At 44.7% G+C, this 16,233-nt stretch overlaps 1 protein-coding gene across 2 annotated transcripts in view; it reads right to left on the bottom strand.

Annotated features, from left to right (window-relative positions):
• Window positions 1-9,649: 9,649 nt before the first annotated feature.
• Kif3c (kinesin family member 3C) overlaps window positions 9,650-16,233 on the bottom strand; it is a 43,007-nt gene continuing 36,423 nt past the window's right edge. For both annotated transcript variants that reach the window (XM_004627440.2, XM_023711003.1), the window contains 3 exons: window positions 11,813-11,921; window positions 11,207-11,379; window positions 9,650-11,039 (listed from right to left, as the gene is read on the bottom strand). In XM_004627440.2, the coding sequence (XP_004627497.1) occupies window positions 10,946-11,039; window positions 11,207-11,379; window positions 11,813-11,921 (376 nt within the window). In that variant the 3' untranslated portion in view covers window positions 9,650-10,945. The remainder of the gene's footprint in view (window positions 11,040-11,206; window positions 11,380-11,812; window positions 11,922-16,233) is intronic.

The raw sequence follows: 16,233 nt of genomic DNA, 5'->3' as shown, positions 1-16,233 counted from the left end.
GCTTTAATCTGTTGAGCTATTTGGCCGGCCCTCAAAAGGTTCAATTTTCAATACCACAAAATCAATAATTCTACTTTTTAAAGTGCAATGAGGGCTGGTGAGATGGCTCAGTGGTCTAAAGCACCTACTTAGAACAAGCTTAGCAAAGCACAGGGACCGCGGTTCAATCCCCCAGCATCACATGCCAGCCAGCCCCACCCCCTGGTGAGCTGAGCTGGCCACACACACACACACACACACACACACACAAATTTTTTTTAAAAAGTGCAATGAAAGGGTTTTCAGGGGTTTAAGAAAGGTACTCATGCTACCTTATCTTATATTTCAAATATGAATTATTTTCTATGAACATTTTTTTTGGCTATTGTTTGACATACATGGGGGACAGTGACCACAGGCAGTGGGAGATAAAGAGGAATGGTTGTATTTGAAATGAACAGTACAAATTGGCATGGTGGTGCACATCTGTGATCCCAACAATTCAGAGCCTGAGGCAGGAGTATTGTCCCCAGTTTGAGGCCAGGCTGGGCTCTATAGTGAGGCCAACTTGGAATACATAATGAGACCCTGTCTCAAAATTCCAACCAACCAACAAACAGTAGAAGCAAAAAAAACAGTGAAGGGGCTCCTAAAGTGGCTGGGTAAGATGTGGGCGGGGTCAGCAATGAGATGGATGAGAGGGGATACTGGGGGAGCAGAATGCCTTGGGTAGTGGACTCTTCCAGAGCTGTTGAATGGATGAGTGAAAGAATCATGCTGTCTTCCTTTCTAAAACATCAGGGTTAGCCACCTCTCTTAGTCCTAGCACTCTAGGAGGCTGAGGAAGGAGTATCGAAAGTTGGAGCCAAGCCTGGCAACTCAGTGATCTAGTGAATCCCTGTCCTGAAATAAATTAAAAACGGGGGATGTAGCTCAATGGGAAAGCTTTGGGTTCACTTTCTAGGACCAAGATAAATAAATAAAATGCCTTGGTTATAATCCTTCACCTTACTGAAGAAGTGAAGCATATTCTGAATTCTTCCCCAACCCAGATTCCATTTTCTGGCTGGTAATGGGTTTTTTTGTCAGTGTGTGTGGGTGTGTGCGTGTGTTGGTTGAATCTTTTAGATAGCATATCCCTCCCTTCTTTAGTTCACTTTTTAAGAATTGTGCCCCTCCCCTTTTATAGACTGGAATGCAGGGTTTCAGCAGCTTGCTAAGAATTATTTTCCCTTTGTAAAGCAAATGGAGTGTGGGTGGCTGCAGCTCTGCAGTTGTCTCTCTGGAGATGGCAGCGGCTGGTTGGTCTCCAGGGGCTTGGTTGCTGGGAGAGGTGACTCATGCGTGTTCAGAGTGAGGAGCGGCTCTTGCCTGGTGCAGCAAAGGCCACCATCAGTTTTTTTTTTGTTTTGTTTTTCTTTTCCATCTTTTGCACTGACTCCTTTTTATTGTTGTCTCATCCCTCCTGGAACGAAATGCAATCAACAGCAGATGTTGTTTGACAAGGGCAAAGGGCCATAAACAGCTGTAAACTGCCAGAACTGGGGCAGACCACAAGCCCTGCCGTCTACAATCATGAAGCAGGCAGACAACCTGGACGGAGTCGTCCTACTGCACCACTGATGGTGCTTGCTAGGACGAAAATAACTTCTTTCTTTCTTTCTTTCTTTCTTTCTTTCTTTCTTTCTTTCTTTCTTTCTTTCTTCTTTCTTTCTTTCTTTCTTTCTTTTTCTTTCTTTCATTTCTTTCTATCTGTATTTAAGGAAGGGTCTACAGGGTGTTCAGGGTCTCACTCCTAGATCAGACTCGTAGTGATCCACCTGTTTACAGCCTCCCAAGAGCTGGGATTACAGGCGCATGCCACCACACCCAGTCTCAGTTGCCATCGCCATCTCAGCGTGCCCTGGGGGAGGGGCCAGCACAGCAGGGATCAAACCCTGGCCCCTGTGCCTGCTTGCAGGGAAAATAATTTCTTAGGAGGTTAGCCCCACATTTTGAATGCCCTGAGGGAGAGTAGCCATCACCTTCCTGCCTCAGCTTCAGAAGGCTTAGGTAATAATAAAAGCTAGGAAGCTGTTCTCTGTAAAGATGACATTGAAATTCTTGCACATCCTGGTTTAAAGGTTTGCCGTAACTGCCTCAGCCCCCAATTCCCCAGAGTCCTTGAGCACCAGGTGACTGTGCCCAGCCCCTCTGCAGGCTGCTTCCTTTCTCAGAGGGGAGCTGTTGCAGCTTTGTGCTCTGTGGGACTTCAGTACTTAGTAATATGCTTACAACTGTGCTGTGAGTTTTTATTTTATTATTTTGTGTTTTAATTATAGAATCTTTATTAAGATGGCAGTGTTGTCTCTGTTTAAAAAAAAAAAAAGATGGCAGTGCTGGCAGAGCAGCGGGAGGCAAGGTGGGCACGGTGTCACAGCAGCTCCCCTGGCCAGTAGCAGAAGGGAGGGCGGGTAGCACTGGTGTTAGTGTCACATGCGGGGTGCATAGGCTGTGCACTGTGCTCTACTTTGTAAGGAACTGTCTCAGTCTTCACCAGAAATGAATGAGAGTTCTTGTTGCTCCTCATCTTTAACAGCATTTGGTATAGTCATTTTTTTTGTGGGGGGAGGGTTTGCTTTTGATATTTATGTATTTATTTTTTTATTTTTGTTTCGGTACCAGGAATTGAACTCAGGGCCTCCCACTTGCCAGGTAGATGCTGTGCCACTGAGCTACATTGTCAGCTCTATTTATTGTTTTTTGGAGACTCTTGCTATGTAGTTCAGTCTGGCCTTGAGCTTACTAGGTAACCCAGACCTGGCTTGATTTTTGCCTTTTTAACAGATGCTGTTAGGGCTGGCCAAATAGCTCAGCAGATTAAAGCACCTGCTACTGGTGTAGAGGAAATGCCAGATATCTGATATGCTGAGTTTGTGTTCCCTGAAATGAAAGAAAGAATTGAAGAGGGCTGGGGAGATAGTTCAGTGGTCTATGCGCTGCCTGGAAGGTGCAAGGACCTGGGTTTGATTCCCAGTATCGCATGCCATGCCAGCCCCAGAACCTCACGCACACTTTGCTGACCATTGAAACCGAATCCCACTCATGGAGAGGCTGAAACAGGAGAATTACTAGAGTCCAAACTGCGTAGTGAGACCCTGTACCAAATAAATAAATAAATAAATGATTTTAAATGTATTTTTTTGGTTGTTTTTTTTTTTTTGTGGAACTGGGGATTGAACTCAGGCCCTTGCACTTGCCATGGAAGTGCTTATTCCACTGAGCCATCTCCCCGGTCCCTTTAAATGTATTTTTAAAAATACATTTGAAATGTATTTTTTTTAAAAAAACAAAGAGTAGAAAAATCTATTGGCAAATGGAATGGGGAGGGCCAGAAAGATAGCTAAATGGACTAAACACTGGCTTAGGTAAACAAAGAGACTATGGTTCTATCCCTGGCACTACATGCCACACGGGCCCCCACTGCCAGGCATGCTGAACTGGCTGCCAAAACCAGGCATGGTGGCTCACGCCTGGAATCCCAGCACTGGGAAGGCTGAAAACAGGAGAATCACTATGAGTTAGAGCTGCATAGTGAGGCCCTGTACCAAATATGTTAAAAAGAAAAAAAGGAATGGAGAATTGGATTGGGAAATAGAAATAGCTCCTAAGAGACAGGAGAGGTCCCAAATGGGTTACCTTGATTATTTCAAAAATAAGCTCACATCTAGAACCAGAAGGGGCATTTATGACTAGTAAGTCTGTATACACTTCCAGTCTGTTTCAGATGCTAACCATTCCGGCAACTTTTCAGAAATCACTGGTCTTTTGTTGGCCTCCTTTTCCTTATTGCAAAAGGAAAGTTTTGGATTAACGTACAGTCACTTTGGTTTCCTTCCCCAGGCAGCGTGGCACCCTGTGCCATCTGCTTCTACCATCCTTCAGTGTGGTCTAGTCCTCAGGCAGAAGGCCCATCGTGACTGCTTGATGAAGTCAGACTCACTGGGACCATCACTCTACATAACAAAGGGCTGAAACTGAGATTCTCAGACACCAGCCAGTGTTCACTGGAATAATCCAAAAGCATATATTTAAAAGGCAGACTTCTGCATGGGAGTGTGGAGGCACACACCTGTAATCCCAGTACTTGGGAGGCTGAGGAGGATTTCTGTGAGTTGGAAGCAAGTCTGGATGCCTGCTTTGTTTAACTAAGCCAGTGTTTAGTCCACTTAGCTATCTTTCTGACCCTCCCCATTCCATTTGCCAGTAGATTTTTCTACTCTTCATTTTTTGAACATAATGAGTTCAAGGTGAACCTAGGCTACATAGTGAGACCCTGTCTGAAAACAAAAAAAAAAAAAAAAAAAAAAAACCAGACAAAATGAAAATGCAGGGTTTTGGCAAATTCTCCTAACAATGGATTAAAGCCATAAGAGTTTGTCTGGAGCTAATATACTGCCAGACATGGACAGACCCAGGCAAATGCAGCCTGCAAACCTCATCAGGGAGTTGTTTCTCTTCTTCTCCACTCCATCAATCTTTAAATGTCATGTTTGGGAGGGCAAGATAGCTCAGTGGACTAAGTGCCTGCTTAGGCAAGCACAGGGACTGAGGTTTGATCCCTGGTACCACATGCCGCGCTGGCCCCGCCATTGGGTGTGCCGAGCCGGTGACTGAGTCAGGGCATGGTGGCACACGCCTGTGATCTCAGGGATGGGGAGGCGGAGTCCAACCTGAGCAGTGAGACCCTGTACAAAAAATAAATAAATAAATAAATAAATAAATGCCTTGTTTGTTGTCTCAGGGTTACAATGTCGCCGCTGCATCTCTAACAAGCCTGGCACAATCCCACACTCAGTTTGCATGTTCTCTTTCCTTAGTTTTCTTCCTCCAGATAGCCTCACGGGTCTACTTTCTTCACGAATGTGCTCCATGCTGCCCTCCTCGGTGAGGGCTGTAAAAGTGCACGTGCGTGCCCCACCTGGTGGTGGGAAATCCTTAGCCCTGCCCCCTGCTTTCTCTTTTTCTACTGCACCCGTCACCATCTGTTGTGCATTACAGTCTCCTTGTTTAGTGTCTTCCTCCCTAGCCTCGACTGCAAGCACCATGAGGACAAGGACTCTCTTCCTGCTCACTGCTGTATCACTGGCACTTCGAGCCTGGAACACACAGGTAAGAGCTGCACAGTAAATACATGTTGAAGGAATAAGTGCATTTTCCAGGAGATAGATTTGAATTCTAGCAAGAAGAAACAAGCAGATGGAAACAAATGGGTGATGTTTATAGCTAAATGTCACACTCTTTCAGAAATCCCTGGCAGATTTTCACTTATCTTTTCTTAGCCAAAATCATATTACATGGTTACCAGTTGTTGAAATGAGCACTTGTACCTGGGCACAGGCCCTCCTCTATCATGATTTCTATTCTGGTCTGTTTGTTCTATTATTCTACTCTACTCTACTCTACTCTACTCTACTCTACTCTACTCTACTCTACTCTACTCTACTCTAATTTTATTTTATTTTTTCTACTCTAATTTTAGAGACATGGTCTTACTATAGAGCCCAGGCTGACTCCAAACACATTGCAATCCTCCTGCCTCAGCAACCCAAGTGCTAGAATCACAGGTATGTGCCACTATACATGGCTATTATTATTTTTTGGGGGGGCTATTACTATTAATATTATTATTTTTTACCTTTTGAAACAGGGTCTATCTACCAGCTTATAAAGTAAGCTCTAGTTCATGCTGAGCTGCATAAGCGAGCTTGTCTCAAGAAAGAAATACTTTTTTTTTTTTTGGTGGAACTGGGGCCTGAACTCAGGCCCTTGTGCTTTCCAGAGAAGCGCTTAATCCATTGAGCTATCTCCCAGCCCCTCGAGCTTGTCTCAAAAAGACCAAAAAAAAAAAAATCAGGTCTGGGGATGTAGCTCAGCACACAAGGCCCTGGTTTGATCCCCAGAACTTCAAATAAAATAAGATAAGATAAGATAAAATAAAATAGAACTTATAGGTCAAGGGCCTAGAGATTTGGCCTTTTTTTTTTTTTTTTTTTTTTTTGGTAGTACTGAGAATTGAACTCAAGACCCTGTGCTTGCTAGGCAAGCACTTATTCTACTGAGCTATCTCCCCAGCCTGAGATCTGGTCTTATTCCCAGCCATGTCAATGGAGAGAAATCACTTTGTTTCTCTGTCTCTGGTCTCCACTACTTGTGAAATAAATAGGGGACGAGTTTTCCTGAGATGTTCATTAGCTAGAGAAGTAGTGTGGTAAAGAGGAAAAAATACAGGCTTTTGAGTCTGAAAGTATAGTTTCATCACTTTTTTTTATTTTTTCTTTGCTCTTTTTGAGACAGGATCTCACTATGCAGTTCAGGCTGGCCTTGAGCTCATGCAGCCCAGGCTGGTCTTGAACTCACACCAATACTTCTGCCTTATCACTGGTTCTTTGTTGTTTCTTTGGTCCTGATGTTGCAGGCAGCCTGAGTTAGATAGAAATATTATAGGCAGTCAGACAGGGTCAGACCCTCAAAGGAGATGACAAAGACCAGACACTTTACAACTGTGGGAGGGACAGATGCGCCTGCTGTAAGCCAGACCTAAAGATCAAATAAATGCTAACCTCCCTAAAGACTGGCATCCAGGACTGATCATTACTTAGGAAGAATCATTGTCTGAAAGCCACCAGATAAGGTCCTGTTTTACATTCATCCCACTTGCTACATTACTGGCTACCCTATTTGGTCCCGGGCCTAATCAATTTTACCTAAGCAATGGTGCTTGTAATCCCATTGGTTGACCATAGTTTTGTCCCACCCTGCATCCGCCCAAGTGAGACGCCTTCTTCTTTACCTTATCTCCACATGGTTTTGTCCTATAAAAATAACCTAAAAGAGACAGCTTGCTTCCTGGGCAACCTGCTTGGGCCCCCCTTCTGTCCCTCTTAGACAGAAGCTTTCCTTTCCAATAAAGTTTTACCCTCATCCTCCGTTTGTTTCTAAAATTCATTCTTCAGTTTTAAAGAACATGAACTCCTCAGATCAGGGCAGGAGTTTCACTTCCCTACATCACTGAGGACTCAGGGGTGCCATGCTATTGAGTTAGACCTTTCAGTTTTTATTCTGAAAGTGGTTCACTAAATTGTCCAAGCTGACCTCACACAGGGAGCCTCCTACCTCCAGCCACCTGCCTGCAAGTCCCTCCAAAAAAGCCACCAGAGGCCCGATAAACACCTCATTGTGTGTGTGCACACCAGGTATACCTGACAGTGGCCCTAAGGGTTGGAGCTTGAATCACTGAGCAGCTGAGATTAGAGGTGAGCATACCGCCTTTGGCTCGATCCTGTGTCTTTAGCTGACATTAATTTCCCTAACTGTCTTCTGGAAATCTCCCACCTGAGAGGATTACAGGATTTTGTCCATGCAACCCCTGGCAAACACTTCCCACACAGCACAACTCCCAGCCCTGAACATATTGGAGCCTGACAGAGGCAGAGAAGTCCCGCCAAAAAGCTACCAGCGCCAAGGTCTCGGGTGAACTGGATGAACCTTGGCTGACCCTGGGGCTCAGTTTGTGGTTTTGGGTTTGTTCGTTGGCTTGGCTGTAGCTATTCTTTATTTCCTCTAAGACTTCCACACTATAGGGAATTAAATCTTTTAGGTTTTTTGATTGGTTGGTTGTTCTTTGTTTTGTGGTTCTGGGGAGGGAGCCCAGGGCCTACCTCATGCTAATGAAGCACTCTAGCTCCACCGTGAGCAATACTCCCAGCCGGGCTAGTCTATCTGATTTGATGAAAGCCTGCCAGACACACAGTGGGAATACTGTGCATTATTTCCTGCTTTAACACCTCTTGGCTGAAATGTAGAGGGGCGAAGGGAGGTATGACACCTGGAGGCCACCTGGACAGCTGTGAAAGCTACTGATAGCTCAGTTAGCTGGCTGGGGGCTATGAGCCTAGACACCACAGCCGTGGTGCTGCCCTCCCCTGAGGGCCCAGAGCCTGCCCCAGAGTGCTCCAGGGCAGACAGATATATTTATTTCCTGTAGTCAGTTCTTTCCCTAGTTGCCAGTGACTGCTGCTGGTCTCCCAACTCCAGAACCCTTACTGGAAAAACAAGGAAAAAAGAGAAGGAAAACAATGAAGAAGGAAGTAAATGTAGGAAGAAACAAAGGAAAGAAACATAGGCAAACAACTTCGTAATGATACTCATTCCTTTATTGTCGACTGTGTTCATCTGAACAGGGCTGGGGCCTGCGGTTGCTGGCAGCACCAAGCTGCAGTGCTCGACCAACAAGCCTCCATCCTAAGCCAAGGGGACAGAAGGGAATGTTCTCTATATATATTTATATATTACATATGTCCCATATAGTCATATGTAGAGTGACAAGAATGGGTCACTGCATTAACTGTTGTCCTAAATAAAGACCATAGCAACAAACATGGAAGTTTGGTCCTAAACAAGGCCCTTACTTTGTGAATCAAATGTTTGATACATCAAAAGGAAAAGGAGAGGAAAGAGAACAAGAGACTGAGATCCAACCATCCTCAGGGCCCTGTTCCCAGCACATCTTTAGTTGAATGTAGTGTCCCCTGTACAGGTAACCACACACACACACACACACACACACACACACACACACACCCCACACACACAAGTACACACTCACACGCATATACTCAGACACAAAACCACAGGCAGGGGCTTCTTCTCCGACCATACCTCGGGTCCGGCCCTCAGACTGGGGGTGGTGAAGTTGGGCATATTGTGCTCTAAGACTGTGAGGGACAAGTGACCAGACAGTGCAGAGTAGATGTGTGCAAGCAAGGAATGGGATGACACGTGCTGCTTCATTCACAAATGAGAGAGATCAGAGGGAGAGGCCGCTCAATGCAGCCCTGGAGGTCTCTCCACGCCCAGGACACCTAGGGGACTGCCACATACAACTGCTATTCCAACCAAAGCCAAATGTCTGATCTGAATCCTGAGTCTCAATGAATCTCACAGGCTGTGACGAAAACTGTGATTCCCTTGAGGGAGTAGAGCAAATGGCAATCGAGCGGTTCAGAAATCATCTAGTCCAGAAATTACAGCAGAAGAGAACATCACTGAGTTAAATCAAACAAAATGTGATCCTCAGAGAAAAACTTGAATGGTGCAAGAAAGATTTATTTCCTGCAGGGAAGTCCCCAAATCTGCCTGCCATTCATCAAGCTTCAAGCAGATCTGTCAGATTTACCCCAGTGACAGAACTGCTTCAGTCTAGGGACAGGAGAGTCCCACCCTGAGGGCAGCTGAGATCCTAATGTGTGACTAGTCTGCGCCCTTCTGCCAAAACCTACACTGCAAAGATAATTAAGGTATTTGATCCGATGATTCTTAGTATTAAGAGAATTTCCTATTTTTTCAGCCACCATAAAATTAAATAGTAAACTATTAAATGTTTATAGCAGACATTATGATATCTTCGGTAAGAAATCTGTGCATTTATCAACATTTTTGGAGTAGATCTAAGATCTCTACTCAAAAGATAGAGAAAGGATCAGGTATATACTTCCAAGAAGCATACTAGGAAAGTATTATGGAAGGAATCTAGTGTCTTTGTGGAATGGAACTTAATTTTTTGTTTTGTTTATTTTTGTTTTGAGATAGGATCTTACTATGGAGCTCATGCTGGCCTGGAATTCTCTGTATAGCCCAGGTTGGCTTCAAACTTCCAATTCTCCTGGTGTGTGCTACCATGCCTGTCTGAATTTCATAATTTTAACTCAGATTTAACTTCTAAAATAAGGTGATCTTAGGCAATTCTGTGAGGTTGCATATGTGCAAAGGCATTTTAAAAACTAAAAGATGAAAATGTTCTCCTTGTAAAAAATAAGTCAAATTTTTTTTTTCTTGGAAGTAATTTACTTATCACCTGCAATATCTGGAGACATTTTGAGCTGTCACAAAGGAAGGTAAAGTGGGACCAATTTCATCAGTGGTAAAGAAAGGGGCAGTTTTCAACAAAATAGTGTGCCAAAACTAAGATGGGGAAATGGGGGTAACAGATACAGCTGGCAAAGATTCTGTCTGAGTCTCCGTTTCCTGTGCTGAATGCAGAGGGAGACTGTGATACCTTTGCTTAGGCAGGGGTAGAATGGCACTGATCCCTTCTGTGACGACCTGAGATCTGGCAGCTGCAGGGAAAAATGGCCACAGCAGGAAGAAGATACATCTCAAAAGTGGGCAGTTGGTTTGATGACTGGACCAAAGGAAGCTTGCAGAGGGGACAGAAATGAAGAGACCCAAAGGAGGGACTTTCTTTGATGACAATCCACATCTTCTGGGTCCATTTCCTGTAGATCCTGGCATGGCATCAACCACCTGATTCACGATTCCTATTCAAGGCTGGGAAGGTGGGTGGGAGGCTGAACTGGGGAAGCCAGTGTAGGTGAGGTCATTGAAGTCCTTGGAAGAGGGCCTGAGAGGCTGGAAGAGGTTGTCTGAGTCCCAGGAAGTGGAGAGCAGAGCCCTGTCCACCGGGAGCACAGGCTCAGCACTGTCAGGAGGTCTCTCATCCTCAGCAGACCCCGGCAGTCTTCATCCCAGAAAGTGCTTAGGGGCCGCTCGTCCCAGGTCAGAGATGGAGAAGACACAGCGGAGGTGAACGGCTGCACTGCCACGCAGGCACTGGCACCTCCTTTTAGGGGTGGTTGACGCCAGAGGCGCTGGAGGTCTGACTAGGGGTTTCCAGTCTAGAGAGAAGGAGGCTACACAGTGACCACAGCGGCCCGGATGGCTTCCCAGGCAACGACTGGCTCCACAAATAAATAACATGGATTAAATAAAGGAGGTGCAGAAGAGCGGGCACCCCGTCCTACACACGCACGCACACGCGCACATGCACACACATTCAAACACACACCACCAAGCTGCGGATGAGATGAGCCAGGGCTGGCTGCCTCGCGCCGGAGTGTGTCACTGGGCAGCCTGACTGTGAAGGCTGTCACTCATGGTCCACCACTGCCGCAGCGTTCAGAGGCGCGCAGGCCATCGAGGCATGTGTGGTGGAAGGTGGAGGCCACTGGGGACTCTGGCACCTGCAGAGTTGGGGCCAGTGAGGGGAAGGGGAGGGGAGGGAAAAGCAAGACATAGAAAAGTCAGGTTTTTACTTCCTTCCATAGCCCTTTGGGGTGCCAGAAAACTCTTGTAGCCCATGTGGTCCCCGCCTAAATGCACTGCTCCCTCTGACCACAGTGGTACTGACCAGGATCTGGATTTTCGGACTTTAGATGTGGATGGTCTTTCCAGAAAGCTGTCCAACCGCATGAGCCTCTCCATGTGTAGTGCACGAGGGTCTTGCTCTTGGTCATGAGAAAATTCCATCTCAAAGATTGCTGGAGGGGACACGTCCAACTCCAAAAACATGACATTTTCAGCCTATGACGCAATCACACATCAGATGTGAGCAATGGCCTCAGTGACACTACCTTCTAGGCACTCAGTCATTTTTTAAAAATGTATTTGGTTGTTACAGGGTCTTATTACGCAGCTCAGACTCATGGTGATCCTCCTGTTTTCAGCCTACCCAGTGTTGGGATTATAGGTGTGTGCCACCATGCTGGGACTGTGGCCAGCTCAGCCCACCCTGGGCTCACCCTGGGGGTGGGTCTGGCGTAGCATGTGGTGCCAGGGATCAAACTCCCTGCAGCTGCCTAAGCAGGCACTTTAGTCCGCTGAGCTATCTTGCCGGCCCCACTCAGTCATTCTTGAATGTTGGCAAGGGTGTCAGGGGATTTAGAGCAAGCAGAGGCTTATGCACTCTCTCTCTTGGGTTTTTCTCCCCTCCTACTTTGACTTCCCAGACTCTTACCCTGTATCTGGGGTGGGACCCCATTGCTATGGCAACCCGAGCATACTGGCTGATAGGCCTCTTGTAGCCCACTGCGGATGTTGGCCGCTTCTTCATTTGGCTGTTATTCCTGTAGGGGAGAGGGGATATGAGAACAGCTTCCTTTCTGACACAAAGGACAGGAACCAAGTATCACCTAGACAGTCAGGAGCCCCTGCAGATGGCAAGTTCCGGAATTTTCTTCTCCTTGTTCTAATACAAACTGACAACTGAAAGTAGTATAACAGAAGAAGGTACACGTCTTCACTTTTGTTCTAATTGTTTTTCCACAGTAGAAAGAATTGATTAAGGCTGGCCAGATAGCTCAGTGGATTAAAGTGCCTGCTTAGGCAGATGCAGGGGCTGAGGTTCAATCCTTGGCTTGCTGTGCTAGCCCCACCCCTGGGGAGACAATGATTGAGACTGGGTGTGGTGGCACATGCCCGTAATCTCAGTGCTTGGGAGGTTAAAAACAGGAGAATCACTATGAGTGGGATCTACATAGTGAGACCCTGTACCAAACACATTAAAAGAAAAAAGAAAAACTAAATGTCCATTAACAGGGACCAGTTAAATTATTATTATTATTTTTCTGTATTTAGGGCAGGGTCTACAGGGTGTTCACGGTCTTACTACGTAGATTGAATTTGTAGTGATTCTCCCATTTTCAGCCTCCCAAGTGCTGGGATTATAGGCGTAAGCCACAGTGCCCAGTGTCAATCGCCATTTCAGCTCGAATCCCAGCCACTGATTCTGCTGAAGCAGGCACTTTAGTCCGCTGAGCTATCAGGCCAGCCCTTCCAGTTAAATTATTATTCAGTCATTTGAAGGAATATGTGTCCATGAAAAGTTGTGTATGGCTTGATGTAGACATAAAAAGGTTTCCATGATGTTAAATAAAGGGATGGCATTCTGTTTTGTTCTTTCTTGGTTTTGTTAGAGACAGCGTCTCCAGGCCAGCTTTAAACTCACTAGATAGCACAGGGTACCTTCAAACTTGGGATCTTCCTGTCTCAGCCTCCCTAGTTCTGGTACCACAGACATACACTGCCATGCCCAGCTTTTTGTTTCATTCAATTCTATAATGTTCATTTTATTTTTTAATTTTAAAAATTTATAATTTTTAATTTGAAATCCTTTTATGAATACATTTCTTCTTGGGGAATTGGTACATACACATATCACATCTTTTTTTTTTTTTTTTTTGTGGTTCTGGGGATCAAACTTGGAATCTTGTGCTTACCAGGCAGACACTTATGCCGCTGAGCTATATCCCAGGCCCATATATATCACATCTTAATGTATTTTACTTCCCCCTTCCTCATCTTGTTTTTCCCGTGGTTTTATTTTTATTTTTTATTTATTCATTTTTTTTGTGGCACTGGGGATTGAACTCAGGACCTTGGGCTTGCCAGGCAGACACTTATGCCCTTGAGCTACTTCCCCAGCCCATTATTTTTATTTTTTAAGGAGAATACAAGATAGTAATAAAAAAATCACAACTGATACAGAATTTCACTAAACAAATGAATATGAATTTGACAGTATCTGTTGTTTGTATAGTGTTATCTTCAAATTAGGTATTCCTAGTACCAGATACATGCGTACAAAATTTGAAAAAGAAAAAGTTATAAGAAATTAAGAGAAAAAAATGAAAAAAGACAAATTAAGCATTAACTACTCTGTTCCATCTATCAGCAGAAACTCAGTACAATTATCCAAACCCTCCTGCTTACATACATAGATATCTATATATATCTCTTCCCCACTCCCTCTCCTGTCCTTCTCATGTAAGTAATTCCTTCCATTTGATCAGGTTATATTCTTTTTCACATGCACATATCACATCTTTTAATTTTCTTTCTTTTTTAAAAAAATGTGTTTTGTACAGGGTCTACAGGGTCTCACTACACAGTTCGGGACTCATAGTGATCTTCCTGTTTGCAGCCTCCCAAGCACTGGGATTACAGGTGCGGACCACCACACCCAGTCTCAATTGCCAGCGCAGTGTGTTCCCAGGGGGCAGGACGGGCAGGGCATGCCTGGGGATCGAACCCGGTCCCTGCATCTGTCTAAGCAGGCGTTTTAATCCGCTGAGCTATGTGGCCGGCCCTACATATCACATCTTGTTTTTTTGGGTTTTTTTGCAGAGCCAAGGATTGAACTCAGGCCCTTGCGCTTGCCAGGGAAGCGCATATTCCACTGAGCCATCTCCCCGGCCCATATCACATCAATGCTTTTTACTTCCTCTTTCCTCTTCTTGCTTTTTCTGTTTTATTTATTTATTTATTTATTTATTTATTTATTTTTTGAGACATGGTCTCATGTAGTTCAGGCTGGCTTTGAAATCACTATGTAGCCCAAATTAATCTTGAACTCATGATGATCCTCCTGCTTCAGCCTCCTGAGTTTTGGATTATAGGCATGTGTCACTACCCATGGCTTGTTTTGCTCTTAAGGAAACATTTGCTTAGGAAAAATTCTGAATATTCAGTAACATGTCAAAAATTATTGGGCCAGGGAGATAGCTCAGTAGAATAAGGGCTTCCCTGGCAAGTACTAGGGCCTGAGTTCAATCCCTGGTTCTTCCCCCCCTCCAAAAAAAAAAAAAAAAAGTTTGTTTTCAGACAGGGTCTTGCTATGTAGTACAGGCTGGCCTTGAACTCATGAGAGTCTTTCCTCAACCTCCGTGTTGGGATTACAGGCATAGGCTGCCACACTGTTTTATTTTCTTTATGTCTGTCACACTTTTTTTTTTTTTGCTGTGCTAAGGATTAAACTCAGGGCCTTGCTTATGGCAGACTAGCACCCTTCTGTTGCTCTACCCAGCCCCTTCTTTATGCCTTTGCAACATGTAAGATTTTTACAATGAATTCATATAACTTTATACCTCATAAATCATTTCAAACAAGGGCTGGCCAAATAGCTTAGTGGATTAAAGTGCCTACAAGCAGGCGCAGGGTCTGGGGGTTCAATCCCTGGGCCTGCCCTGCTGGCCCAGCCCCCGAGGCGTGCTGAGGTGGCAATTGAGACTGGACGTGGTGGCGCACCTGTAATGCCAGCTCTAACGAGGCTATAAACAGGCGGATCACTGGAGTCTGATCTAGTAGTGAGACCCTGAATACCCTGTAGGCCTTCCCTAAAATACAAAAGAAAAAAAAAAAATCATTTCAAACATTTAGAGATGTGTAGGAAGCAATATTTACCTGTGTGCCTACCATCCAGCTTTGTCTGTTTCATTTTTCTTTCTTTCTTTTTTTTTTTTGAGTTGAGACAGGGTCTTGCTATGCAGTTCAGGCTAGCCTTGAGCTCACTTTGTAGCCCAGGCTGGTCTTGAACTCACAATGATACTCTTGCCTCTAACTCCTAAGTGTGGGATTACAGGTGTGTCACCATGCCTGGCTGACCAATCTGAAGATTTTGCTGTACTTACACTTTTTTTTTTTTTTTTTTTTAAATACTGGGGATTGAACCCAGGATCCCTTCACCACTGGGCTACTTCCCCAACACCTTTTTGTCTTAAAATTTAATTTTAAGACAAAAAGATAGGTTCTCACTAAGTTGCCTAGGCTGGTCTTCAATTTGGATCCTCTTGCCTCAGCCTGCCAAGTGGTGGGATTACAGGCATGCACTACTGTCAAATCTTTTTGAAGAAATAAAATATAAATAGCTTTTAAGCCTCATTTCCTTTGCTTCCCCAGAGTTAATCATTCTTTTGAGTCTGGTGCTTCTCAATCCCATGCATTTGGTTACATTTACTTTTATGTGGATATTGATCAACAATATATGCTATTTGTATGCCTATTTCTAAATCTCAAACCATTTGGTGTATGAACTATAGGTTTTTTAGCTCAAAATTTATTTCATACGTAGCTCTAAGTTATTAGCCTTACCACATCACAATATTGGATATTAAGGTTTCAACTGGCATTTTATACGTGAGTGGGTGTATATGGGTGTGTGCCCACTCTTACTGATGAGTACCTAAGTTGACTTTTGTTGGTTTGTTTGCTATTAAATATAGTGCTATGCTAGGAATGGTGGCTCAGGTCTATAGTGCTAGCTACTTGGGAGGCTGAGGCAAGAGGATCCCAAGTTTGAGGTCAGCCTGAGAAACTAGCAAGACCCTGACTGAAGGTCTGTTTTATTTTTATTTATTTTTTAAATTTTATTTATGTGTGTGTGTGTGTGTGTGTGTGTGTGTCCAGCTCAGCCCACCAGGGGGCGCGGCTGGCTGGCATGTGGTGCTGGGGGACTGAACTGTGGTCCCTATGCTTTGCTTTGCTAAGCTTGTTCTAAGTAAGTGCTTTAGACCACTGAGCCATCTCACCAGCCCCCTAAAGGTCTGTTTTAAAAGGGGCTGGAGATGCAGCTCAGTGCTCTCTGGTTTCAGTCTCCCTCAC

This window comes from Octodon degus, unplaced genomic scaffold (assembly GCF_000260255.1).
Source record: "Octodon degus isolate 3935 unplaced genomic scaffold, OctDeg1.0 scaffold00019, whole genome shotgun sequence".
NCBI lineage: Eukaryota > Metazoa > Chordata > Mammalia > Rodentia > Octodontidae > Octodon > Octodon degus.
The sequence above is the reverse complement of the archived record's forward strand: the minus strand, read 5'-3'. Positions and strand labels throughout refer to the sequence as shown.